Source organism: Acanthochromis polyacanthus, chromosome 12, assembly GCF_021347895.1.
Source record: "Acanthochromis polyacanthus isolate Apoly-LR-REF ecotype Palm Island chromosome 12, KAUST_Apoly_ChrSc, whole genome shotgun sequence".
In the NCBI taxonomy this organism is placed as follows: domain Eukaryota; kingdom Metazoa; phylum Chordata; class Actinopteri; family Pomacentridae; genus Acanthochromis; species Acanthochromis polyacanthus.
Window position 1 is genome coordinate 13,784,750 of NC_067124.1, and position 26,849 is coordinate 13,811,598.

At 43.6% G+C, this 26,849-nt stretch overlaps 2 protein-coding genes across 3 annotated transcripts; both read right to left on the reverse strand.

Moving 5' to 3' along the window:
- Positions 1–1,416: 1,416 nt before the first annotated feature.
- soga3a (SOGA family member 3a) lies at positions 1,417–15,964 on the reverse strand. 2 transcript variants are annotated; one of them, XM_022190414.2, is made up of 7 exons: positions 14,207–15,964; positions 9,109–9,411; positions 6,203–6,733; positions 5,903–5,982; positions 3,860–5,678; positions 2,956–2,991; positions 2,696–2,875 (listed from the first exon to the last, which is right to left on the reverse strand). In XM_022190414.2, exons 1-6 carry the CDS (start codon positions 14,468–14,470, stop codon positions 2,962–2,964), a joined length of 3,027 nt encoding a protein of 1,008 aa, XP_022046106.2. In that variant the 5' UTR covers positions 14,471–15,964; the 3' UTR covers positions 2,696–2,875; positions 2,956–2,961. The 2 variants fall into 2 exon arrangements, with proteins under 2 accessions (XP_022046105.2, XP_022046106.2); XM_022190413.2 differs by lacking the exon at positions 2,956–2,991 and having other exon boundaries at positions 1,417–2,875.
- On the reverse strand, positions 14,250–24,938 carry LOC110948728 (protein SOGA3). Its single transcript, XM_022190412.2, has 12 exons — positions 24,818–24,938; positions 23,152–23,969; positions 22,736–22,960; positions 22,484–22,642; positions 21,729–21,800; positions 21,033–21,352; positions 20,662–20,821; positions 20,246–20,315; positions 19,517–20,063; positions 19,305–19,434; positions 18,858–19,178; positions 14,250–14,374 (listed from the first exon to the last, which is right to left on the reverse strand). The coding sequence occupies exons 2-11, from the start codon at positions 23,908–23,910 to the stop codon at positions 19,068–19,070; spliced, it is 2,553 nt and encodes an 850-aa protein (XP_022046104.2). The 5' UTR covers positions 23,911–23,969; positions 24,818–24,938; the 3' UTR covers positions 14,250–14,374; positions 18,858–19,067.
- Between the last annotated feature and the right edge of the window lie 1,911 nt (positions 24,939–26,849).

Below are 26,849 nucleotides of genomic sequence, written 5' to 3' on the forward strand. Positions count from 1 at the left end.
CGCTGCAATCTGGTTAAATCCTTCTCTTTTGGAAGGCTTAACATCTGTGCATGTATGGAGCTCTCAGTAGTTTTAAATAACACTACAAAACAACCACAGTTGTGTTTCATTGAAAAGCTCTTAATACATTGTTTCACATTACAAATTTGCTGTAATCAGTATGTGAAAGCATGATATTAAACTGCTGACATCATGAATGCAGGCAGCCCTAATGACACCTGCAGCCAAATGATCAACAGACTCTTTGAAGTAGCTGCCGTCTCCACACTTGGTGACAATCATCTCAGTCACTCTGCTTGCATGATATAGTACAGATTCTTCCATAAATTCTTTCCAGCGTTGGGATTTTAAGCAGTCCTCGGATCAAGACAGTTAGCGCCGGTTATATAACGCTCTCAGCATCTGGAAACCTCCAGACTTGAGCAGCGGCCAGCACTGGGAATCTACACTCTTGCCCAACCTTGACACAAGAAAACAGGGTGAGACAGCCAAACGCAAGGCTGTGCATCAGGAGAGGATGACAATATTTATATTTATATCATCGCCGGGGTAGGATTTCTGGCACCACAACATTGTCGCACCTGTTATTTCAGTCAGCCTAGAGTGCCAGGTTTCAGGGTGAGGAGTTAGGTGTCTGTCTCGCTCACACCACGAGTGTGCAGCATGGTTGTGCGTCCTTTAGTACGTTCATGTATGTGAATGGGAGTATAAATGTGTGTGTGTGTGTGTGATGGTGCAAAACTAATTCATGTAGCAGACAGTGCAGCAGAATTCGTCGATGACTTTTTGTTGGCAAGTAAATTAGTGCTTAATACACCACTGGAGTAGGAATGTATGAAATATTTACAGAGGAATTCAAACATACTGCGCAAAAAACAGATGATCCCAGTGACAGACAGTTCCTCTGCTGTTGTCACGTAGCAATGCAGTCATCATTCAGAAGAAGAGATCACAGTGTCACCAAAGATGGAACCAACAAAACTGAACCGAGAGGAGCCAGACAGTCGTTTGGTTCTGGTGCTTCATCTTTGTGAGCTGAACAGACACATACGACTCCTCCAGATTTAGTCACGTAAATATTTCTGTGCAAAGTTCTATTGATCCTAAGATTTTATTAAATTATTGACTGAAGAAGGATGTAATGATGGATGGCAACTGCACAGTGGTGAGGTCAGCTTAGCCTGAAAAAGATAATAACATGCAAATTAAATAAAAGGTTTATCTACAGGGAAACTCAATGTGTGGAATAGTACTTTATAATTACACTCCCTTAACCATTAGCTGTGCTGCAGTGGTACAATGGGTTTAAGCTGCCAAGAAGAATTTTTTAGACATGCATCTATTTAAAAACATATCCTACAAGTATAATTCAAATATAGCTACTTTGCAGTGTGATGGGAAAAGAAAGAGAAATAATTATGTCCTTATGTTTATTACACAAAAAGAACAACAAAGGCGTCACCTTCATCATATGATTCATCACTTTGACTCAAAAAAACTGAACTACTCAGCTGAGTAATGTCCTGATATGTGACCATTCACAATTAGTAAAAGTAGAAAAAAGGCTTTTCTTTATCATTTATAAGCATCATTAAGTATGTTAAGCAAAAAAAAAGCAGGTTCTCTTGGATGAGGTTTAACATACATTTGTTTGGAAAACAACAGCAGTGGATGGACAGAAGAAATAAATGCAATTACTAACGATGCATTTCATTTTCAAATCAGGAAAATGGATAACAAACCAGCCTTTGGTACAAAGTTATAAAAAAAAAAAGAAGGAACTCACATCTATCTGTTGATGTCAAGTAAATGTTGTTTTTGCTTAATTCTGAAAAATGTAAAGCCAAACATGAAAGCAACGCAAAATGTTATAGTCACAGGCAAGGTACAGTCCAGGCATTTACTGTAGGTGATATTCAAGAAGGCAGAAAAACCGACGCTGCTTTATTCAGCACTGAGAAAATAACGCGAGAGGAAATCTTTGCTCCGCTGTCTTTATCTCTGTATGCAACAAGATGCTGCATCTGGAGTATGTAACATCATATTTAGTGCAAAAAGCACACAAATATGCTGCACGCAAAATACAAAATAAAGTACATCATAAATACATCAGTCTGGTTTTGACTTGGCTGAAAGTTTGTAGATCATTTTAACATGAACTAGCATTCATTTTAAGTAAATACAGGACAGAGGGAGTAGTGAAGGGTCCTTTTGTTGGTAGATATACAAGGCTACACTAGTCAAAGCTAGAATCCAGACCTGAGCATAAGATATCCATTCAGATGGTTGGCATGAATGAATGACACACTGGCTGAGGTCTTCCTTTGGAAAGTTCTGTTTTCACTGTCCTCTGGTGGTATGCATGATTCCTGGCAGGTTACTCGGAGCGAACTGCTGAATAACTGAAGTAGCTTCAGATCCTTTTCTTGCCTTTCTTGGTCAGCTAGGCTCCACAGGATGCCACGTACATTCTAAGAGTGAGGTGAACTCACAACTAAAGCACTTCTGAGTCTGTAATAGTGGAGAAGCAGTCTGGATTTGGTATATACAACAGTAAAAAGAGCAAAAAGGAAGGGTCCAAGTTCAGATATTATCACTGAAGGCTTCTGGTTGTTTCAAACACACAGTGCAATGGAGATCAAATGATGACCGTCTCTATGTGAAAGGCGTGTGAGTAAGTGAAGGAGGAAGTGTGTTTCTGGAGGGGGAAGGATGGAGGCACGACGGGGGTGGACGAAGGAGAGGAGGAGGTGGAGGAGGACGAGGTGGGGGAGCGGCTGGCCCAGCGGGACGGGAGGCGACGATTGGCTGGACGGGCCGGCCTCGAAAAGTTCTTCTGGACGGAGGAAGATGAGACAGAAGGTCCGTCATGTTCCTGTGGAGAAACAAATGAATTAACATTTAGGATTATCACACCGCTCTGTCTACAATCTAACTCACACTCAGATACTTTACATTTTGTCACGTGTTCCATCTGCTGTCTTCTTGACCCTGGGGAACACAACAGGCATATTTCAACCAGGAACACTAAAAAAAGGCAGCACACTCATGTGAAAAGGTCACACAAGCAGAACCCACTGATTTTGGTCAAGAGGAAACTTGAACTTTTAATACCTTACACGTGTTGCGGTTCTATCATTTAGCAGCAGTTTTATCTTGGACGGTACTCCTCGGGTGAAGTTAAACTAAAGCGGTGCCTCTAATTACACTCTTTTCATGAGGTCAAATAAAATTGGCTTGATAATTACACCCACGATTTCTTTAACATTTGCATGACTTTAAAGCAGCATAATCACTTCAGCTTTCTCCTTTCTGTGCTCTGCCAAGGGCATTTAGTCAGCTGGCTTCTTGCAGATACTTCTGTAATTACAACACAAAGGCCAGAAAAACACTTCCACCATGAGGCCCCATGGAAGGACTGAAAGATGAAAGACAAACTGGAGAGAGCGATTCACCTCCTGCCTAGTATAAACTTTATCCACCACGTTGCCAGTTCCTCCTGTTGGGAGCCTTTAAGCAATAGATTGGCCCAGATGCCCAGATTATAATGGAGGCTTTGGCCTGCTTCTGTCTCTTAGCACATACCAGAAATAAACAACATTCCCACCGGAGCTGTCCTCAGTCAAGGGCAATCACACAGTGTTTTTAGAATGGAATGGAACAGAATGAAATTTACAAGTTCATCTAGGTTCACTGGCAAATCTGGCCCTCAAAGTGTAATTTGATTTTATTAGATTTTAGTCAAAACAAAATGCACATTTGCAAATTTGATTCAAAGTAAAAGCTTCTGAATGTTCCCAAGTCTAAAGACACTTTCATGTATGTAGAAGTGTGCACACGCCTATCAGACTGTACCCACCTGCACTATGAGTTGCATCTCCTTCACACCCATGGCATTGTGGCTGCTGAGCTGTGCATGTGTGGTGTGTGTCTGTGAGGCGTGTGACATCTGTGTGTGTCTCAGACTAGCAGGCAAAGGCAGAGGGTCCATGTCCAGCATGTCCAGTTCTGTGAAGTTCTCTTCCTGCCCAGCGTTGAAGTTAGGGCTTGAAGCCACCTCGTTCTGTTGTGCTCGAGCTGCGCTCTCATAATTCTTCAGGATCCTTTCCACTGCGCCGTAGTTGGACCTGGATCCCTCAGGCCGGGGGTATGCAGCAAGAGTGAGGGGCTTCCAGGGATGGTCGTTCATCATTCGAGGCCCAGTTCTGGAGGAGTCAGAAGCATGTCTTGGCTGTGTCATCTGTCTTTGTTTTATCTCAGTAGATGTCTGCTGGAGTGCGACATCAGCTCTGGCTGTGTGAGGCTTTGCTCCATGAGGATCCTCCTTCTTAGGGCTGAAATCATCGGCAGCCTGACCTGGCTGGATGTTTACAGGCAAGACAGACTCAGATGAAAAAGCTTCTGTGGCTGCTCTGTGTTGTGTTTTTCTGGAAGGACTGCTTGCTGTACGAGCTTTGTGTTTGACCTCACAATGGAGTGCAGCACTCTGAGAGGTTACTGTAGCCTCCCTGAGTCCAACCTGTGGCTGTTCAGGTGAGAAGAGCGGAGGGGTTTCCTGCTTTAACTTGACCTCTTGGACTTCAGGAGCACATCTCATTCGCCTCGGTTGGACCTCGGGGTTATCCATTTTGGGTTCTGAGATGGAGAGAGGTAATGTCACTTCAGGATGTGCATCCATGATGTTAGCGATGACATCAGTACAGTGTAGCTGAAATTTACTCTCTTTGGGAGATATAACTTCCTCTGATGCCTTCAGGATTGGCCGGAAACCCACAGAGCAGGGGTCTGTTACAGTGAAAGTGTTGTGCTCCTCTACGCCACGGCCCATCTCAGCCTGAAACAAAGTTCTATTGAACTCTGCTGTTTTTTGTTCCAGCATTATGTTTCTTCTGGAGCCCTGGAGTTTGGGGCTGACAGGTGTTATTTCCAGAGAGGACAACAGCAAATCTACAGGTAATTCTCTGACAACTGAAGGCATTTGTAGCTCAGGACTTTTTATGTTAACACCAGGTCTGTAATCTGAGCGCAGGTCTTTCCCAGCACTCAGTATGTTGACTTCAGAGAAGCTTTTCTGGACAGTCTCGTACGTAGATAACTTATTGCTCGTGAACTTGCTTGCATCACAGGACCAGCGGTTGTGGCAGCAGCCTGTATTACAGTTAGAGTTTGCCGGCACAGAACATGAGGCCATCACACCGTCTATGAAAACTTTGCCTTCATTTTCTTGCAGCATAGCCTCAAACTTCCTGACAATAGATGGGCTGCTGCACTTTCTGTCCACCAGAACACAAGGGCTGTGGCACTTCCTCGCCGTCGCCATGGGGGATTCTGGGATGTGGAGTTCTGTTTCTTGATGAGAGCTCAGATTCCAGGAGGAGGTGCGGGGAGGGATGGGTGGGGCGGCTGTATCCATTTCAGAGTGAACTCCAGGGCTCGTCTGTTCTCCTCTGTAGCTCTCTGGATCAGCAGAGTTTCCTGTCCAGTTGTCACTCAGCCCTCTGTTGGCCTGCCAGGTGTTATCTGGTGACAAAGTGATCCAGTTTTCCCTCTCCAAAGCCCGAAGGTCATCGTAGATCTGGCTAAGGTCGCAAGGAGCTTCATCTACCTCCCGGCAGGTTTTATCTTGACCAAAGACAATCTCACTTTCCCCAGGTAGGCACATGGATTCAGATCGATTCCTGAAAGGAATTAAAGAGGACACTTACCCCTATCTCTTTTAACAAAATCAATCTATGTCATTACAGCTCATGTATAAATTACTTGTTAAAATGTGATTTATCATTTAGTTACAGCTCTGAAACAAACATGGTATTGAAAGTATGCACATGGCGTATCCCAGCATGTAGTGACGAGAATCATTCCATCCTGGTACCAGGAAGAGAACATAGCGATGTGGATTTACCTCTTATCTCCACTCTTCTTTCTGATCTCATCCTGGTAGCTACAAAGCTCCTCACTCACACGAGCGATCTCCTTCAGAGCCTGAGACAAGAGACAAGTAGCAGAAAGAAAGAAAATAGACAAGTTGAATTCTGTGTACTGGTAGTAAGGCAGAAAAAGAGAACTGTATCCTTAAAGCAACTAAGGGATGATTAAAACAAGGGTTCAGGAACTCTGCTAACCAAACATGTTTATGACAGCAGCACAGAGAAGCTGAGAGATGGTCAATATACTGCATCTTTAAAATAGTAAAATCACTCACAGCATTGAGAGCAGTGGTGTTCTTCTTCTTTTCACTGGCGTAAGTCAGTCCAGCCCAAACAGGACGTTCTTGAGGATCAGCGTGAACACTTGTTTCATTCCCTTTACAGGCGTATTCCGGTGCTACTGCACATCCGGGAGGGCCGTGAAAAATAGCATCCAGCTCTGTTGTATCCACAGCTTCCTTACAATCACCGACTCTGGATCTCAATTCATCCACAAGCTGAGTTTGTGAATGATCATTCTGAGTGAACTGACCACCAACATTAAATTCACTGAAGCCATCCGCCTGGAAACAGGAGCTCTGCTGACTGTCTCTGCTACGACAAACACCGTCACCACTGATGTTTCTGTTGTGACTGAAGCCCGGTACCGGTGGATTTCTGTTTGGTTCTGACTGACTGCTGTCACTGAGCAAACTGGAGCCGGTGCTGGTGGAACGTATGCTGAGCCTGTTCACAATGTCGTCGTCTTCCTGCCGTCCGCTGTCCCGTCCGGGTCCCCCACATTTGGTTCTGACCTCACAGTGCAGCTAGAAATGGGAAAAAGAAGCAGGAGGTCAAAACTTATTCTGCTAGTGTTAGAACAAACACTTTGTCAACAAGAAGTTTGAGATAAGAGATAAGATAAAACTTTATTAATCCCAAAAGAAATCCTTGTGCCAGATATTGCTCAGATAAAAACAAAGACATAAGCTAAGAAATGTGGTGCGGAAAAGTAGAAAAGCAATAAGATATAAGCAAAATACAGTACTGAAGTAAGATAAGTAAACTAAAATAAGGCTAGAATAGAAAAATGGGATGAAAATGATAATGAAATGTTGTCCATTACACTGATAATGCTGTAGGTGAAAGTGAAATGTTGCACATGCAATCTAAATATTGCAAATCTAAATGAAATGTTACAAATCATAATGAAATAGTCCACATGAAACTGAAACATTGCATAGGAGAAAGGAAAATATAAAATATTGCACATTTCATGCTGCACTCAAAATTAAATTCTGCGTGATACAGAAACTGATATTGCACAAATTGAAGTGAGATGAATATTAATGTTTAAATCTAAGTGTTGGATGTTTTCCAATGATGAAGGAAAAGTGAAACTGCTATTCATTTATTTTATTTAAAATAAAGTTAGTCGCAACTAGACATCCAGTCAGACTTTCTGCAACTAATCTACTCTCAGTGGGGTGGTTGAGATGAAATTAAATACACGGGACGGTCATGAAAGGCTCACATGGTGTACAGAATGTAAATGGCGTAATACTTTAGATAGACCGCTTGATCACAAACTAAAGTTGGATGATGAGAAATGAGGCAAGACGGCACTAAAACTAACGAACGTTTTTAGACCACAGAAGATTAAAGAAACATTCAAGGAATTTTTTCAAATAAAACTGGATAACCTCTGGCCCTCCACCATGGAAATCTCAAAATAGTCACTATTTCATGTTGACTGGGCCCCTTTCCCATCATGCAACATCTACAAGGGACTACTGCCTTTTAGGCTGCTTTATTCCTCTGTTACTTTGCTCTCTCATTTTCTGGTCTCTAAGGGGCAAATGAGAGCCACATGTTCTTTTCATAGCAAATTGTTCCAGTGCATTCGCTCTCTGTCCAACTACTTGGCTTCACTCATAAAAAAATAACACTAATCTGCCCTTCTGGGCATGTTAGATTTTAATCCACTGGTAGGCTCGGGCTTTGTCATCACCCAGGCTAAACTGTCTTTCTTTTCCTTTGTAATTCTCTCTTAGGCGTATTAATTTGTTCTGAATTACTTCCCTATCTTTTCTGTCTTATCCTATTATACTTTATAGTCCACTCATTTTAATCTAATTCCTTCTTTGTGGCCCAACTTACTGAAGACATTTCTGATTATGGCTGCAGCTAAAATTTGTCTTTCATGGCAGTATATCTGCTAAATATTTTTTAATGGATACTAGTTGATGTAAAAATGTTTAAAATTCTCATAAACAACATAAAACACTATATAGCAGCAAAATGTCACATTTGGGAAACAGGAAGCAGCTAAGTTTGTGCATTTTTGCGCCTAAAACAACAATTAATCTTACTGCTGATTTACTTTTTGGTCAGTCAGATACTCAGTTAGTCGACTTGTTGTTTTTTCATCGCTCATTTCCCCTCTGGCACAAATTTGCTAAAACAAAATCTATCATAAAAACCAACACAGACCAAAAATTAATTTAGAGTTTGCTCTCTAACTGACATGATCCGGCATATTTCTAAACAGAAACAGATCAGCATTTTCCTAAAGTTTTGTTCATTTTTCAGCTTTCCCTTCAGAAATATGTCAAAAATTTGGCACAAAAGTGGTACTGAGGTCACCATATCCATATCTATGAATCTAAAACATGTCAAAATGAAAGTTTTCACTGGACAATAAACATTTCTGACTAACAGATTACAGACACCTATGGAGGAGAACATTTTTATCTTTTTATCTTTCATGAATGACTTTCGATTGCATGCCAGGTTACTCCACACAGTTCATGTTCCATCTCAAACCGTTTCAGTCTCAGAGATCAGAGAAACAGCAGAACTCTCGGCCTCCTCATTGGACTCCTTCCTTTCTTTAAACTCTGCAGTTGCACAGATCTTTGATGTTGTTTTGACAGTGTTGATGCTGAGCAGGATGTGTAGGAGTAAAGTGTTACACACTGCTCAGCACATTCGAAGCCACATTTCATATAGGACTTAGGTCAAATATCCTCGGAATGATGCAGACATAAAAATGTGGAGATTGGAAGAGTATTTTATATTTTTGAGAGTTTATTTTACGGACAATCTTGTTTTTTCTTTAATCCCAATCCAACCTTAACCACAAAGCAAATCCTAAAATATGGATATGTTCTTAGTTAGACACACACTCAAAGCATCTTACCTCCTCTATTTTCTTCTGCATATCCTTCAGCTGACTCTCCCACTCTCTTCTCTCCACGTTGAACCTCTCCAGCAGCTCGGCTTTCTCCCTCAACCAGTCCTTCTCATTGTGCTCCAGGCGGCAGCGCAGGTCCATGGCTGCTGAATGTGTGTCGGCCAGGATCCTGCGCTGCTCTTCCCTGTCCCTGCGGAACGTCGAGGTCTCGCCGGTCTGTTCTCGAGGACTCCGTGATGACACAGAGCCGGATCCTGCTGCTGACTGAAGCCCTCCACTCGCCACCGTGGTAGCTTCTCTACCCTCCAACTGAGTGAAGCAGACAGGGAGAGCAGAGGGCACAGAGGAGGAGAGAGAGAAGTGAGATAGACAGGGAGAGAGTGGGAGAGACGGTGGTGATAAAGGATTGATTGCAGTTGGAGAACCAGAGGACGGGAGCCAGATAAGACATGCAAAGCAGGGGTGGGAGAAAATGTCAAACGTGGAATTGAGAGAATGAAGGAGCGGCAGGAAGAGAAGGTGGAGGAAGTGGGGGGAATGATGCACCGTGGGGATGAGTGTGAGTGGGTTCATAGGAGGGAAGAGGGAGAAAAGACAAAAGATTGAACAGTGAAAATATCCTGTAAGAACTCACACTCTGGGTTCATGGGATCAGGGGTCACTAACACAGGATACCGTGCAGGATACAGCATATTCAGGGACAGAATAATATGTCTGCAGATGTGGACTGAGCCAAACGATACTCTAGTGATGCAGTTTTTAGGGAAAACACAGATCCACAGAAAGGAGATCTCTCAAACTTCTGATTCCTAACAACGCTGACATTACAGAAATGCTCCATTTGAAATTGTTGTTCTAATTAAGATATTACTGACTGCCCACTATCAATGCCCTTTTTAAGTAAAATACCACAGGCATCTCCCCTGGGACTTTCCCTGCGCCTGAGCCAATAACTTTAGCTGAAAGGATGATGCTACTTTATAGAAAATGGGAAGAAATGTTGCAAATCTATACAATGACTTATTCTGTGTTCTTAAGACAGACTCCAGAATTTAATGAGTGAATTTGATAGCAACAAAGACTTAAGAATTGGTGAATTGGTGTTCTCTTAATATAGAAAAAAGGTCTCAGGAAATCCCCTCTGAATTGTCGTTTTCACAGAAAGTTCTAGAGAGTATCCTCATATAAAAACAACTAAGAGAAAGTGGGTGTTTTAGTGCATAGATCTGTACATTCTGTGGTAAATGTGCATTCTTGTTGCTCGTAAAAATGGAGAAAAAATGTTGGCTTTGGTGCTGGAAAGAGCCCAGGACAACGCCTGTGCATGTGCATGTATTCATGTGCCTTTGTGTTTGTGAGAGGGTGTATGTAGTGTGTGTATTCGAGCATGCCTCAAAGTGTTATTTCAGTATTCAGCCACAGACATCAACCAAAGCCTTGGTACAAACCTCGGTCATGGTGCTATTTCTGCCTGTGGCCTCGGGTCAAGAAATTATGGTGTAGAAAAACAAGTCAAGCCATTCTGTCTGCTTGTGGCTCTTCTCAAAGTTCTCCACAATTAGAGATGGATGATGATGGGTGCTGTCCACAGTCTATTTCAATGTTCAAATGTAAACAAATAGTGAAAGTGCAAAAACAAGATGCTTATAAAGAGTCAAGCATTGCTTTCATTGTTTGAGATTGCAAAGGAAAACTGCCTTGTGGAGAAGCTGAACATGTAAACAGGAAGACTGATTACCAGCATCATATCCAGTTCACAGAAACACTCTCTTGCACCTTAAATTCAGCCCTAAGGAACAACTTCCAACTCCTCTTGGCCACCCTGACTGTCATGGCACAGGGTATATAAAGGTAACTGTGTCACCAGGGTGACCCACTATAAATAGCGGACACAGCCTTGCACAATGTCACATTCCGAGGGGGGGTAGGGAGCCGAGGTAAAGGGAGGAGGGGGAGTTGGCTGCTAAGACAGAGTGAGATGTCTCCTAGCTGCCAGCAGCATTCATAAATCAGTGGCATGCGGAGAAATATGCCTGGAAATATCCGGCCCGAGACTTCTGCCTGGGAGCTTGGATGCTTTCTCGGTATTTGGTGGTAAAAATGCCCGAAAAAGATGTGGAAGCAACACACAGCAGTGACATGCAGCCGTAATCTACTGTGGAGAAAAGGTGTGTAATTAAAAAGCTGCCGCCGTGTTTATGCTAAACTGACTCAGAGCCCAAAATCTCTGGTATAGTGATTACAGCAGATCACACACTTTATCAGCTGAGCCAAATTCATAATGATGTACTAATGTAGCTAAGCTGTTTGTCTTCTCCACCAATCCAATGATAAACAAGACAAATATGTCAGATTATACTATACAGTAGCCAGTAGTATGGGACAGCATGGCTCAGTGGGTAGAGTGGCCGTCTTGTAATTGGAAGGTTACCAGTTCAATCCTTGGCCCGTTGAGCTCATGTTGAGGTGTCACTGAGCAAGACACCAAACCCCTAATTGCTCCTGGTGGGTCGTGGTTAGTGCCTTGCATGGCAGCTTCCACCATCTGTGTGTGTGAATGTGATGTATGATGTACAGCACTTTCATCCAAAGTAAATGCAACCATTTACCATTTTAGTAGTAGATGTTTCTCTCTTCTGGCTAGGTAGAGAAATAAGGATTTCTGTGCTGTGATGGTATGCAGATAGCATTTCACTTTCTGGTTCACTGAAAATTACCTCAAAATTCCAACGTTGTGAACCTAAAAGTGCTGAAATATATGAACCAAAGAGTTCAGCTGAACCCACCTCAGTAAGACTCAGCTGATCACTGTGATCAGCACAAACATCCAAACTGTCCCAACAATTACCTTCAAGCTCTTTAACGCTCTGTTTTACATTCTGTCTGAGCTAAAAATGGCCTCTACTGGCACAGTGAGACCAGCAAGTGGAAAATGACAGAGGAGTTTCTCACCCATGTTGAAATTGTTCACATTTCACTTCGAAATGAAATGAAGACGACACCCTTCTAGCTCCACTGACCTCCTTACATGCCTTCTAGTTAATGTTTTTCTATGTTAAAATCAGTCCAATGTGTTCTGCAGTTCATAAATTAATAAATGAAGTAAAACTAAATGGAAATTCAGTCCAATCATCAACCTTCTGTTTTGGGGGTTCTGTCAAACTGTTGCATTACATAGTTTATTACACTGTTTATGAGGAAAGGATTTCAACAAATAGTATAAGATCAACAGCTAAATTGCAAAGTAATCTTATTTTCTTGCACTAACATCTGTTTATGGAAAAACTGACTCTAAACTGTCCCATGTGAAAAACAAGCTGGCTACAAATGTGCAAAGTCTGTAAATCAGTCACTTGATTACTCAGCTGCAAATGATTTCAGAAAGCCTGATTTGTATTTTGAACCTGACGAGCAGCCTTAGATTAGCACTCGGTAAACATGTACCCGAAACAGTAAACTGTGGCGGGATGTGGCATCGAGACAAAACAACTTTTACAATGGCGCTAACCCCACTCAGCATGGCTTCACCCCAAATCACATTTCCATTTGCTCTGTTTGTGCAATCAGTGTAGAAATCTGCAAGAGTTTCTGGATGTGTGTGAAATTCTCCAGTCAAAATCATTATACAGTATTTTGAATATCTGCACACGTGGAAAGACACAAACAACCACGAGCACTTTGCAAATATTAAAAAAAACAGACACTGAGACATCCTTCCTGTCCTTGGTGGGGAACTGCCTGTAATACAAATGCCTTACATGTATCGCATCTTGGCAAAAACATTGTCTATGTTTGTGTGTCCTCCCGCATAAACTGAATTATCATTCTCCCGCTGCCTCACTAGGCTTAACAAACACAAAGCAGAACAGTAAATGTCTCTTTTTGCATGGCTCTTTGTCAACCACACTGTGAGAAGGCCAGAAGGACAAAGAGAGGAGCTGAAGAGTAACAGCGTGTCCTCAGCTCACATAAAGGAAATTACATTGGCTAAACCCACTATGTGTGTGTGTGTGTGTGTGTGATCTGGTAAATCCATGTTACTCTGCTGAATTCCTGTGTTATCGTGTCACCGGTGCTTTTGTCCAACTGCTCTCCAGTAGCATTGCAGCACCTTGTTAATTTCCAGCACCATATTATGGAATTTCTGAGCTTCATCGCAGTCAGATTAAAGGAGAGCTGTGTATGAGGAGCAGATGTATTAACGATCAGTGTTACGTCTGTGATAAGAATCAGACAGGCTCAGATGATAAAGATACTGTCGCCACAACAGCACAAAGAAACAACAGATATAAAAAGCACTGAGACAATCAGCAGCCAGAGAAATCCAAATCTGAACAGTCAAAAGTTTTTGAATCTACAAAGGCTGAACGAGTCTCATCAGGTTTAGACTTTAGTGCAGCCAAATAAATCCATCTTCTGATACACCCAGAAAAAAAGTTAAATCCCTAACAGCCACATTGCTTTGAAGAATAGCTTTGTAGGGTCATTCAAGTGATCAGTCCACTGCCTGACACAGCGTGGCACCGGTATGCAAAACTTAACTCTGGGTATTTTCAGTGCATTTCAAGCACACTTAACAGTAGCTTTCCAATGCCAAAAGAGACTAATATCTCATCTGCTTAGAGCTAGCTGGTAAAAGCCAAGTGTCAGCTGGCTGAGCGGGGATAACTAAGTTTGTTTCCCCAGTGCAAATCTTTTGTCTAAGCTGAGGCTCGAGTTGGACGGATGCCACGGTGACTTATAACCCTGCCATATGGGTGGCGAGTCCAATTTACACCACAGTGAATACCAGGCATGCACAGACACGGGAAAATGCACAAACATAATATACACAAGAATTAAAACATCCTTCCATGTGTGTGGGCAGTTCTTAAGGATTGCCGTTAAACAAAATACTTTTTGGATTACTTGTGGATGTGTCAGCACACACATACACACACACACACACACACACACACACACACACACACAAAGTCATGCCTACAAAGCTGTACGAAGCAACACACACAACACTTGCTAAAACTCAGCAACTTTCTAGCTACTTTTCATGTACAGTCCAAGACTCCAACCCCCCACCCATACAGCATCATCTTCCTTAACCTACCTGCGCAATCCTGCATTTGAGCTCAGCCTTCTCCAGCTCCCAGGCACATCTGTCTCTGGTGTACTGCAGCTGGAGCTCGCTCCTCTTCTCCTCCTCTCTCTTCACCTCCGCCTGCACTTCATCCAAAACCGTCTTCAGGTCCAGCAGAATCCTCCTGTTCTCTCCTCCCTGCGTGGAAACACAGTTGGCAGCAACCTTGTCAATCAAACATGCCAGACGAGCTGCCTGCTCCTCTAAATGCACTGACAGTATCACACCTCTCATCACAATCACACAGAAGATCTGTGAAGGAAATCAATGCTTGATAAGAAGCCAGATTCTGAATTTGAATCTAGTGAGGACATTCTAGGAATATTAAAGATAATGCCACAAAAATGACAAATCTTCTGTGACTAGTACATCTGAGATAATTAACACCTTCCCATGCGTAATGACGCACGGAACGGGCACACATAAATACACAGAGCTTTCAGAGGAGGTAAATATTCCCAAGTACTTGTATATCAGCCACTTCTCTCAACAATGACTCCTTCTCCCGCATCCATTCTTCCTTGTCCTGTACGTGTCTCTTTTTCAAATCTTCAAATTTCTTTTTGAGCCGAGTGTGTTGCGTTTGCTGCTGCTGCTGCTGCTGTTGCTGGAGTTCAGGACCGGGCCACATTTGTCCCCTGAGGATCTCAAGCTGCGCGCCTGCTCCACCCTCTCCTCCACCCGGGGAAGCACCGAACTGGGGCTCGTAGATCTGACTGAAGACGGTGGGTGGAGAGGAGATCCTCCTCAGCGGGCTGCGGTTTTTGCCCCTGCCTCTATCTGCCCTCTCCATCCTGGAGCACGGCACAAACTCCCATCCCTGAGACGGCACGTATCCCCCACCGGCACCGCCCCCACCGTGCAGCCCCGAGCCGTTCATGAACGCACTCCACATTTCCCAAGTGCATTAAAATTGAAAATTAAAAAAATTCTTTACTTGACAAATTAGTAGAAGCTGATCACCAAGCTATTCTGTAAGTATCCATGTCTGCTGTGGAAAGCATGCATTGGAATACACTCTGATACAGTTTAACGTAGTTTTCCATCAACTCTAACTGTTGTGGTGACCAGTGGCGTAATAAAAGCGCCATTTATCCAAACCCAGCCAGATCCCCCGCCGGCCACACAGCAGCACTCAGGGCAGCAGTCACCGCTGTGCGAACCGAACTGGTCCCCTCCATGTCCAAACGGAGACTCGGTCAAGCCGTCATTCTGGTGCCAGAGTCTCCACAGTGCTTCCTATTTATCTCTCAGTCTTCTCCTCACTGCTTCTCGTACATGTTTACATGCAGAGAGCTCAGGACGCTGCGTGTCTCTGCGCCGCACTGAGGCGACAATTCAGAGCTTGGATGTGACAGACACCCAGTAACCGCTCCGAGGCGAATGGGAGAAGCTCCCAAAAATATCCCGGAGCGCACTGATGTAAGAGCAGCGGAGAGTATTTTTACACCTCCCCTGTAACCAGGACTTTATTTTCCCGAAGCCAGATAGCTGAACGGCGCCTGGAGGAGGCAGCGGCCGTTAATCAACACCGGGACGCTCTAATTAGCTGCGCTTCGCTGGATGTGCCACCTTGCGCTGTCCCCATGGCAACGAATCAATTCCGCTGGACCGCAAAAACAACGCTGAAGATGAGGACTTTTAGACGAGCCAGCGACTTCTCTCGACCCTGGGAGCACAAATAGTTGCACTAAATGTCCACTACTTGTACAAAACAACTTCTGAGTGTCTTACCTTGCACTGTAAACAAAGATGGCTCGTCCACCTCCCTTATTTTCTTTGGAGCAGCGGCAGCTTTACGCACATCCTCCTGCCATCTGCTGTCTTAGTATGAGAGGGGGATGACTATCACGAGGAAAGCGAGGGGTGGGATTTTATTTGAGAGATGGATCAACAGTAGCTTGTCTGTATCAGGCCTTGAAAAGAGTAACTAAAGTAACTACTACTGACTGCTGCACTCTTACCTCGATCCTGAACGTCGCAATAAACGTCTTGATTCAAAAGCGTCACAGATTGGAGCCGGTGAAGTAGCTGAAACGCCGTCTGCGCTGGAATGCAATGGCTTAGTTAAAAACAACTGGAGAGCCTACAGCTGAAATGATGCTTTCATTAAGTGGAATAAAATCCCCCCTTTCTCTCTCTCTCTCTCTCTCTCCTCTTCCCTGCGCAGCTGGCCCGAATATCTGACGTAAAACATCCCACCGGTGGGTTGAAAGAAGCGGACCGGTACCGCCTCCGTCCTGGTGGTCAGGTCCGCCGGTTAAACAGACTTTTTTGGCTCTGTTTGTCAGACCCACCCAAGGGCGCTTTTACACAACCCTGCCAGTGCCCCCTGTAATACTCCCCACAGCTCTCTGGATAATTCGTTGCAGATTATGTTGACATTGTGTCATGACTCAGTGCAGTTGCTTAAGAAGAACTTGCAAGACATGAGCCCATTTGTTTCAGTGTCAGTCTGAGTGTCAGTGTTACTGTGGGAGTGTGTTTGGGTGTCTGTGTGTGTATTGCCAGGAAGCAGGGGCAGAGCCAAGGCCTCCTCAGACTGAGAGCCGATTCATGATTTCCATGTCTGCTGCAGGCTGTTCTGGTCTTACTACAAAAGGTCCACACGCCTCATATCAAACAGAAAACTAAACACGATTCCTGTTGATGTTTCTGGCTGTGACTTTGCACTTTTTTTTTTTTTTTTTTACAAGATTTGATAGCAGTCAAAGCACAGGATTTTGGGACAAATTAGAACTTGATACTGTAACTGGGAACAATTGATGTACTTAATTGAAGTGCTTCCAAAGTCCTGTAGACACAACTTCAACAAGAAAAGCACTCAGAGAGTGCAGTACTGTGCCAAGGCTGCTCAGTCGTATCATTTCCAGTGTCTGAAATCTTGAAAAAATTTGTGGCTGAAATCACGGCACCATAGAATATGTCCATTTAATGTAAACGTACCCACAAACAAAATAACCTTGTGTTGAGCACAGGCGTGTGCTATGTGTGTGTACGATATGCACGGATACCAAATCGTGACCTAAATATGTAGGTGGGTGGGAATTGACTGGACTCGGAAACACCCCCATAATTTAATCAACTGTTCCTTCTATCATTTCTGAAGGATGAGTCCCGATACGTCCACAGTGGTGGATTTTGTAGTAGGATAACAATCATGTGATCGTCAGCAGGCAGCTGACGTATGTTCACTTGTTGTCATAGTGACAGTGACGCTGTGACGCTATCTCACAATGATACAGAAATTGTTAACAAATCCGTGGATTCAAACTATAAACCGCATCACTGCCAAAATGTAATCACTTGGTCGTTGTGTCATTTCTGGCCTTCCCTGAAAATTTCATCCAAATCCGTTATTCTGTTTTTCCATTTTTGAGTAATGTGTGAACAGACAGACAAACAGATGGACGATCGTATGTCAGTCGTCACATAACTACATCATGTTCCTTGGCGGAGTAATTAAAACTCTTATTAGAGCAGCAGAGAAACTGACATCTTTTTTTCTGCATGCAAAAAGTCTGTTACACTGGTCACTATTTTTAATCATTCACTTATGCATGTATGTTTGCTATCTAGAAGTACAACATAAGGACTCATAAAGAACAGGCTTTTTTGTTATTGCTATAAATTAATTAAAAAAAAACATCTAAAACTGTTTTTCCAAGTTTCGTTTTCTAATGGTTGGTTTTAAATTACATGTCACAAATTACATTAGCGTAAGAACATAACTCCAGCTCTATGAGTAAGTGTGTAGCCCCCAGATGGGCTTTATTATTAACTGTGTGGGCTGGCCAGAATTTATGACCAATTTATGCTCCCTGCATCCAAATCTGCATCCACGAGTTATGCATGATGTGAACTTTGTTATCCACCCAAGCCAGTGTGCTGACTGCACAAGAAAACAAATGACGCTTCAAACAAATGCCTGCTATATGCAGAGATTATATGAGGAGGTTCTACATCATCCGCACCTTTAGAATTCATCATTAAAAGAGTCTCAGTCTCCACCACAGGTTACAATACAAACTTCCGAAATTACTGTTTTCCTACAGCAACGTGAAAAAGTCACACGGATATAGAAAATTTTTGATCGAGAAATAAAATCTTATAAACCTTTGGCATTACTGACCCATTACTAATTCCCACACTGAATAGACAATGGTCCAACTTAAGGCTACAGACAAGACGAGTTTTAGCTCTTCAATTTGCAAAAAAAAAAAAGCTTTACCTCTAACAACTGGGTACAGTTTTCCCCACTGCATTTTTAAATCTAATTAAAGCTCTTGCTCACCCACACAGATCCTTGCAGATACAGTAACTGATTAGACCTCAGCTCAGATTGAAACTAAATTTAGCTACGAAAGCATTAAGTCACAGATTTCTGTGTAGTAATGAGGCTGAATGCTGTCCCACCCTGATTAACAAATAAGTGAGGCAGGTGTCAGTCAGTTTGTGCCCACACAGTCCTGAGAGGAAGTCAAATTAGGCAAAAAGTGAAATCACCTGTGTGGGTGTATGATGGATGTACACAGCCTACGAGACGACAACATTTATAAACCTGGAACTCAAGATTGTGTTGAAAAAGTGACTTGGTCAGGGAATTTAATGACATACTCACCTAACACTCCACCGTCGCACTGAGCTGTGTGGTCTCCAGTAAATGTTGAAAGCATCAGAGTAGATGAGTGGCTTGGGTCATACTTGGAAAGTGATAATATCCTGTACCTTGAGTGACCTTATGCGATGTGTTCAACATAACAGAATGGAAATGAATGAAAAAGTAAATAAAAGAAACAATGAAAATGAGCATAATGATGAATAATGTGCTTTACAGAACAAAAAACAGGGTGAAAAGAAATACCAATTTAAAAATGGTGGCATAAGAGAGTGAGGAAAACAGAACGAGAATGAGGATCAGCAAAATGATGGGCTGGAACATCTGGATGGATGAGGAAGAAATGACAAGGGGTGGCGTGGGAGTGAAGAGTAGAATGACAAGCAGTTAGAAAAAGAAAAGCAATTATTAGACATTACAGAGATTACAGTCACTCATGAGTTGGCTTACAGACAGCGGCTCCTCAGCCTGTTTGTCCTCCTGCTTGGGGACGTCCAGCCGGTCTATGAAGCTCTGCAGCTCCTTCCTGAAGGCCTTCATCTGGGCATTGATACGATACAGGAGCTCATGTTCTCTGATCCTGTGGAGCACAAGTAGAATTTGATGTGCACAGAACAGCAACAGTGTAGTGATCACACAGTGCTATAGGATGTGTTTGTTACCTGCCACCTTCCTCATCATCATCCAGTCGAGCAAACAGCTCCCCGTTGGTGACGTACACTCGGGCCTCAGCGATGATAGTGCTGGTGTCAGCGATGAGCCTGTCGATGGTCCGACCCAGCCTCTCCGCCTCGATGCGGATGTCTATCATCTGTTGCCGGTCCTTCAGGCTTCTGGATAAAAAACGACTGTCTACGGGTGAGTAAAGGGAACGTGTGGGGGTGAGGCAGCGGATGTTCCTCACCTCGTCCGAGTCGCTCTCCCCTCCTATAGGGCCCTCACGTTTGCGATGCGGAGGGAGGAGGCGAGGGGAGGAGGCTGAGGCAGAAGGTGTGTCGTCGTCTCGTCCTCCGTCGCTCTCGGCGTCGCTGTCCCGAGGGCTGGCACGGATGCCCAGGTGGGAGGCCAGGTCGTAGCGCTGCATGTTGGAGAGCAACACGCGGTTCTCGTACTGCAGCTGCATAACTTTGCCGCTCAGCTCATTGATCTGCAGCCGTGCTGCTTTCAGCTCCTCCTGGAGGGCCTCCACTTTAGCAGGGTCAGCTCCTCCTGGGGTTGGAACAAGGCAACAATGAAAAGTGGAACACCTCTGCAAATTAGGCTTTAATGCACAGCTCCTGGAGGTTTTATGTAACTGATTTTTCACCTGGCACAGATTTATTACACTGAGAGAGAAGATAGATGTCATTCTCTACAGTGAAGTTGTTTTATTTCCTGCAAAAGCAACTAACCTCCTCCATGTCTTGATCCAGCTTCATGGGATCCAGCCTTGTATTTCAGTTTATTGAGCTCATTTGTCACCTAAAGATAAAACTGAATGTTAACCCCACGTTTGTTTAGTGTCGGTTTGTGATTCAGATATCAGACCACAATATTAGCAACAGATAAGAAACAGGAATTATTTGGCATCTTACAGCAATAGTGTATAGCAGGGTGAAATTAGAAAGCATACATCTTATCCTATAGGCAGGCTGTTGCAATTTTAACGGAAAGTGTGCCAAGCAGAAAAAACAAATGAGGCCTTTTATCCCTTTTATAGCTTTTGTTTTAAAAGCATTTACTTCTAGTTAGTTTATGGCTCGGAGTCCATGTCGGAAATTGTAGAACTTCCTGTTAAAATTTTCATAGGACAGTCCACACCATGTACCTTTTTGTTCTCTTCTTCTATATCTGCTAAATTCCTGCGGAGAAGTTCTGCCTCATCCTCCACCAGCTGAAGCTGCTGCCTCAGTTCTGACAGAGCCTCTCCCTGCTCTCTGCTCTGCTGACCGCTGCTGCTGGAACCGTCCACCCCTGCTGCCGCCAGACTGGAAGAAAGTGAGAAGAAAAGTATTGTTAGCTATGAAATTTAGCTCCTTTGTACTACATTTTTCGTCAATCCAAGCATGAAAATAATTCATGAAACTGCAGACTTGATTCTCCACAATGCAGGAATATAAATGTTCTTCTCTCCACATCAGCTGTCATTACATTTTAACCACTAATCTCCTGGTTTAATCCAGTTTCATGAATGACTACCTGTCCTCCCTCATGTCATCCAGCTCAGCCTTCAGTCCTCTGTTCTCCACCTCCAGCTCCACAATCTTCCTCCCCAAGATGTTGGCCTCCTCCTCCACGAGGCGCAGACGGAGCTTCAGCTCAGATTCTCGGGTGGTTGGAGGTCCTCCGGCTTCACCTTTAGGCAGCGGACTGTCCACATCCCCGTAGAAGGATCGGTACTTCTGCAGCTCCTGCTCCAGCCGATCCTTCTCTTTGTCGATCTTTGCCATCTTTTTCCTCATCAAGATGGCTTCTTCCTTGATGAAGGCTAGCTGGCATTTCAGATCCTCATTTTCTTCCTATGAAGGAGGGCAAACAGTTTGTTTATTTGCCTGAAGTTTCCAGGCTTCTGTTTGCAAGATGGATTTTTACAGAGAATCATGTGAGAATATCAACTAGGGATGTAGCTTGTCTTGTGCAAGTTCTAATTACTTTGGCAGTGTGCTTCAAAATCTGCATTCCCACACTATTTCCTTGCCTAAGCACATATTATAGTCATTACGATCATGTTTTTCCATGTTTCTTTAGCTCGCTATAAATCACAACTCTATGATACTCAGCTCTGCAATATTACATTTTGTTTTCATTTGGAAATTGCATTGGAAAATAACCACATTATCAAACATATCCTCAGGTTTATACCTCTACAATCTAATAATTCAGATGCTGACTCACCTCGATCGGGGTCTGCGGAGTCTTTCTCTCTGCCTTCTGCACATCTTTACTTCCTTTTCTTTTCAGCGAGAGCTGCAGGGAAACAGTGGTTAAATCATCATCCTCATCATCATCATGATCAGCTCGCTGTTTTCTTACTGAAGGCAGTGATATCATCCAGATTTATGGAACACTGAAGGCTCACTAATGGAAAAACAGGACCGTTTAAGCTCAGTCTCAAGAACATTTCTGGTAAAATATTCAAATTCAAACCATGCTGCTCTGGTGCAAGTGTTATTTTAGAGCCTGGAAGTAAAAATACAAGGCCAAAAAACATCCTTGTCTGTGTTTCAATGTGTATCTCAGGAATCTTAAAAGGACATTAGGACATAAATCTGATATGTTGCTGCTGAGCCTTGGGAGGAAAAAAGTAAAGTGGCATTGTGCTTAACCAAACGTACCTGTGAGTTTAGGTTTGTTTTTGTTATTTTGTAGATTCTTTCAAATTTCAGTCCACATATACTTAATTCATCACCACATAGAGAATTACTTACAGCATACTGGCATTTTATTCAATAACAGCTTTAAGTTATATTTCTTTTATGTGTATATTGTGAATAATGCTGCCCTGTAAACACTGCTCTGTTTGTGATAGTGACTCTTAGACAGCATTTCACATCTTCAATATAACTTTTGGCAGTTCTCAGACAACAGTTTTCATTGCAGAATTGACAATAGAGGTCAAGACGTAACACCAGTTCCCTTCAGTCTCTCACCTCTTTGGCTTTCTCCAGTTCATTCTGCAGGGCCTGTTTGGTGACCTCCACCTCTATCAGCTGCTGCCTCAGCTTCTCATTCTCCTCCTCCGTCTTTGTCCTCTTCTCCTCCACATTTTCCAGCTCATGGTGCAAACGAACGGACACATCCTTAGCCACCTGGAAGAAGGGATGGAAACAGAATTAAAGACAAGAGTTAGCTTTTTGATCCTGTGTATGTTCTTGATAATGCTCAGCCCTCCACAGACTCACCTTCAGGTCTTGCTCCAGACTTCTGAGCAGCTCTCCATCCACTTGGCCACTCTCTGTGAACCTGAGCCTCTTCCTCTCGGCCTTCTTTAGTCGATACTGGAGGATCCGACAGTTCTTGTTGGCTCTCTCCAGCTCTCTGCGCATGTCCTGCAGCTGGCAGGCGTCTTCCTCATAGAAGGTGTCCCGCATCTCATCCATCTCTGCCCGCATCTCCTCGATTTCATTCTAACAAAACAAATGCGTCACAAAATAATCAAATCTAGCATCTATCCACAAACAAACACGCCAGCTCCTTTTGAATATGTATTTTTCAGTAGCTACCATGCAGCCTGCATGTGGGCCTACAACAGGTGCGACCGTCGCATCACATATTCCGCATGCCAAAGAAATCTAAATTGACAAGCTCGTAAATCTACCTTCAGATCCTCGTTTTCGTCCTCCAGCCTCTCGATCTCGTCCTGCATCCCCTGGTCCGGCTCTGGAGCCCGCCGTGGGGTGTCGGGCTCCGGGGACAGCTCCGGCTCTGAGGCCGGGGGAGAGGCTGATTTCGTCTGCATCTTTGTCCCTTTCTTCCCCAAGCTCTTATTCAAGTGAAACTGTATGAGCTCGGACTGTAAACATCCCTCCTTCCAGAAGCCGGGTCCGCAGCCCACCGTGCTTTTGGAGCTCTTCTTGCTGCTGCTCGTCGCCGCGGCGGCCTCGCCTCCTCTCGAGTTTTTGCTCCTCAGTTTGGGGGATTTGGACGCGCAGGGCTGGTCGGAGACGACGCGGTTCGGATCCGCTCTGGAGGGCGAGGAAGCATCGGCGACCAGACGCGGAGAATCCTCTGCCGACTGGACGGCGGCGGCGGCGGCGGCGGCGGCGGCGGCGGACGGAGGCCTGCTCAGCGTCGGGCTTTCAGCACCAGCAGCCTGGACAGCAGCCGCGCCTCTGACGGCTGGAGAGCCTCCGGCCTGCCGCTCCCTGCCGGTGGAGACGGGAGAATGACCTCGGCTGCCTCTCCCTCCCCCTCCTGCTCCTGCTTGCTTTGACGTGATGGGCTTTGACGAGTTGCTGCTTTTTTGCGTAGCTTTGGATCCAGAGTCTTTCTGGCCGGCCGGGGACGAGGATCGCTGCTGCCTCCGGCTGCTATTGTCTGGCTGCCGTGGCGCGTCGGCAGATGATGGGTTCATCATGGTGTCAGAGGCTCAGCTCACCGTCACCTGCATCCATCCCTCCACCAGTATCCCTGCAGCTGCAAAATAACTGACTTTTTACATCTAAAAGCTACAGAAGATGGACAGAATCACACTCCTTCTGCTGGTGTTCTACAGGTCCATCAAATAGTTTGTTTGTTAAAGGAACTGAGTCTGCATCCAAGCACCATTATGCATTTTACATTGAAGCTCTCAGCCAGGATAATTAGGTTACAGTGGAAGCTGCCAGCAGGTACGTGAGCACCAGTGATCATGCAGCCTGAGATCAGCTGCAGCTCCGATAATTAGAGCAGGAGCTACATTTGCGTCATCTGCACCCAAAGGCTGGACAGACAGGGAAATGTCATTAACCCCGAAGCAGCAGACAGACAGTTAAACAGCTGACAGAGAGTCGGTTCTGATCTGATCCAACAGAAACAAAGGATGATCTAGAAGAGCATCATCTTTACTGCCAGCCTCCATCTCTGCTCAACATCACCGATGACTCAGTAACCAAACGGATGAAGATGAGCTACAAAAGTGTCAATAAACCTCCTTTAAACCTATTGTACTGTTGACAGTTTTTCTTTTTGTTGCTTCAGAAAGCACCAAGAATCGACTTCCTGTCACACAGTCTCTCAATCACCGCTGATAAATTGAAGAATTAGTCCAAACAAGAAAAGACAGCTCAACTTAATGCATCTCCTCCACTAAAACAACTGGGAGCAGCAACAGTATATCAGCCCACCTTGAAGGCCTGACAGCTCAGAACACAAAGTGGACCACAGACAGACATTTGTCCTTCACTACAGGCTACCGCTGCTCACATTCATCCACAACACGACTGTCCACTCAAAGAAAAAGACATTAACACGGGGAAAACATCAACTCTACATGAATTTCTTACCTTTTCTGGGTGCTTTTGTCGGAAGCTGAAGGGTAGTGGTGATGGGGAAGAGATGCTGAGTCGAGCGCCTCCCAACCACTGAGCAACCTGTTTCAATATTCATGACATTACATCATCGCTGGGAGGAGATGGAGCTGCACGCAGCAGGCTGCTCTCATTGGAAGAGGAAGGGATGCTCAGTCTGTCTCTGTCTGAGCCCTGATTGGATGAAGCCCTAAACTCACCTTGCATTCACTCATTTAAACTGACCTTGACTTCAATTGTCCACTACAGGATGTGGATGTCCTGAGGCTGAGTTCAGCAGAGCTTTTCATTTGAGACTTCAATGGACATAACTCAACAGCTGCTATTGCCAAAGCAAGTAGAGCAGTTGTTTTTTTTTAAAGAAACTAAACACCTGCAGGTTTTGGGGAAACCTGGTGCAACGGAATTTCTTTTGTATTTCATTAAACTGTAATAGGATAACAAAGAATAAAAAATGCACAGTTCCAGCTGAAAAACCAGAGTTTGTGCAGAGCTCTGATCATAAATCAAGCAAGAAAATACAAGCTATTGTGAAATTTGTCCTCAGTCTCAGCTTCTCATGAAGATAACTCCTCAACAGACTGTAAATAATAATGTAAATAGTGCAGTCGAAACCAGACTAGGACAAATGTTTGGTATCTATAAGAGAAATGCACTACAATGAAATTTTGCCTCAACAGCAAGACACATAATTGCCTGATTTCCACAGGTGTGATCTGTGTTTTATTTCAGGACCAAAATCAATATCGATTATTTGCAGTCAAAGGTCAATAACCGATACGTGGAGCTGATGTCAGTTTTTGGCGAAATATTTCAGCAATAATCTTACGGTCAAACTCCAACACAGAGCTTTGTTGAAATGTCTTAATTTATATTTTTCATTTGTGTAATTTAAAAAGACCAAATGTACCACAATTAAAACATAGAGATTGGATCAGAAATTGGTTTTAAAAAATATGGATATTGACAATCAGAAAATAGCTTAACATTGAATTCGATAATAGACCAGGCTGATAAGTTAATGACTCCTTCTGTTAGTTATTTAGTCATTATTTGAATTCTATTTTAGAATCTTACTGAAAATTTCTGCTCCAATCTTACTGATCGGCTTGCCCTTGTCTCAACATTTCAGTAAGGTACAGCGCAAAATAATGATTAAACTGTGAAAATGACGGTCAGCAACAACTGCCATACAAAAGCTGGAAAGTTATGGTAAAACATTCGAATTAAAATAAAGTGCAAAACAGTAAGTGCACACATTTACAATACATGTTTTTCAGAGAAATGCTGTTATTTTACTACTTTTTCCGGAATTATTCCAATCAAACTCCTTCAATAAATTGATAGACCTAAAAATGCTGCAGTGAAGCAACTTTAACAAAATTTGTCTTAAATTATTACGATAACTATTACAATCGAGTGCCTTAATTTAAGTGTTGGCACATGGTGAAGACTGTTAAATAACTGTCTTTTTTAGATGACAAACAAGAAAAGCACTCAGAGAGCACAGTACTCCGTCAAGGCTGCTCAGTCGTATCATTTCCAATGGATGAAATCTTGAAAGAATTTCTTGCAGAAATCACAGCACCATAGAATGTGGCGATTTAATATAGATGTACCCTCAAACAAAATGGCCTTGCATTGAGCACAGGTGTGTTATGCATGTGTACGTAATGTATGGATACCGAATCACATGACCTAAACATGTAGCAGGTGACAGGAATTGATGGGACTCAGAAACACCTCCACAATTTAATCAATTGTTCCTTATATTTTTTCCGAAAGATAAGTCCCGAAAAGTCTACAACAGTGAATTTGTAGTAGGATCGCAATCATGTGATCGTCAGCAGGCAGCTGACGTAGTGTTCACTTGTCGTCATAGTTACAGTGATGCCGTGCTGCTATCTTGCAATGATACAGAAATCTTTAACAAATCCATGGATCCAGATTATAAGCCGCATCACAGCCAAAATCTAATCACCTGGTCCTTGTGTCATTTCTGACCTTC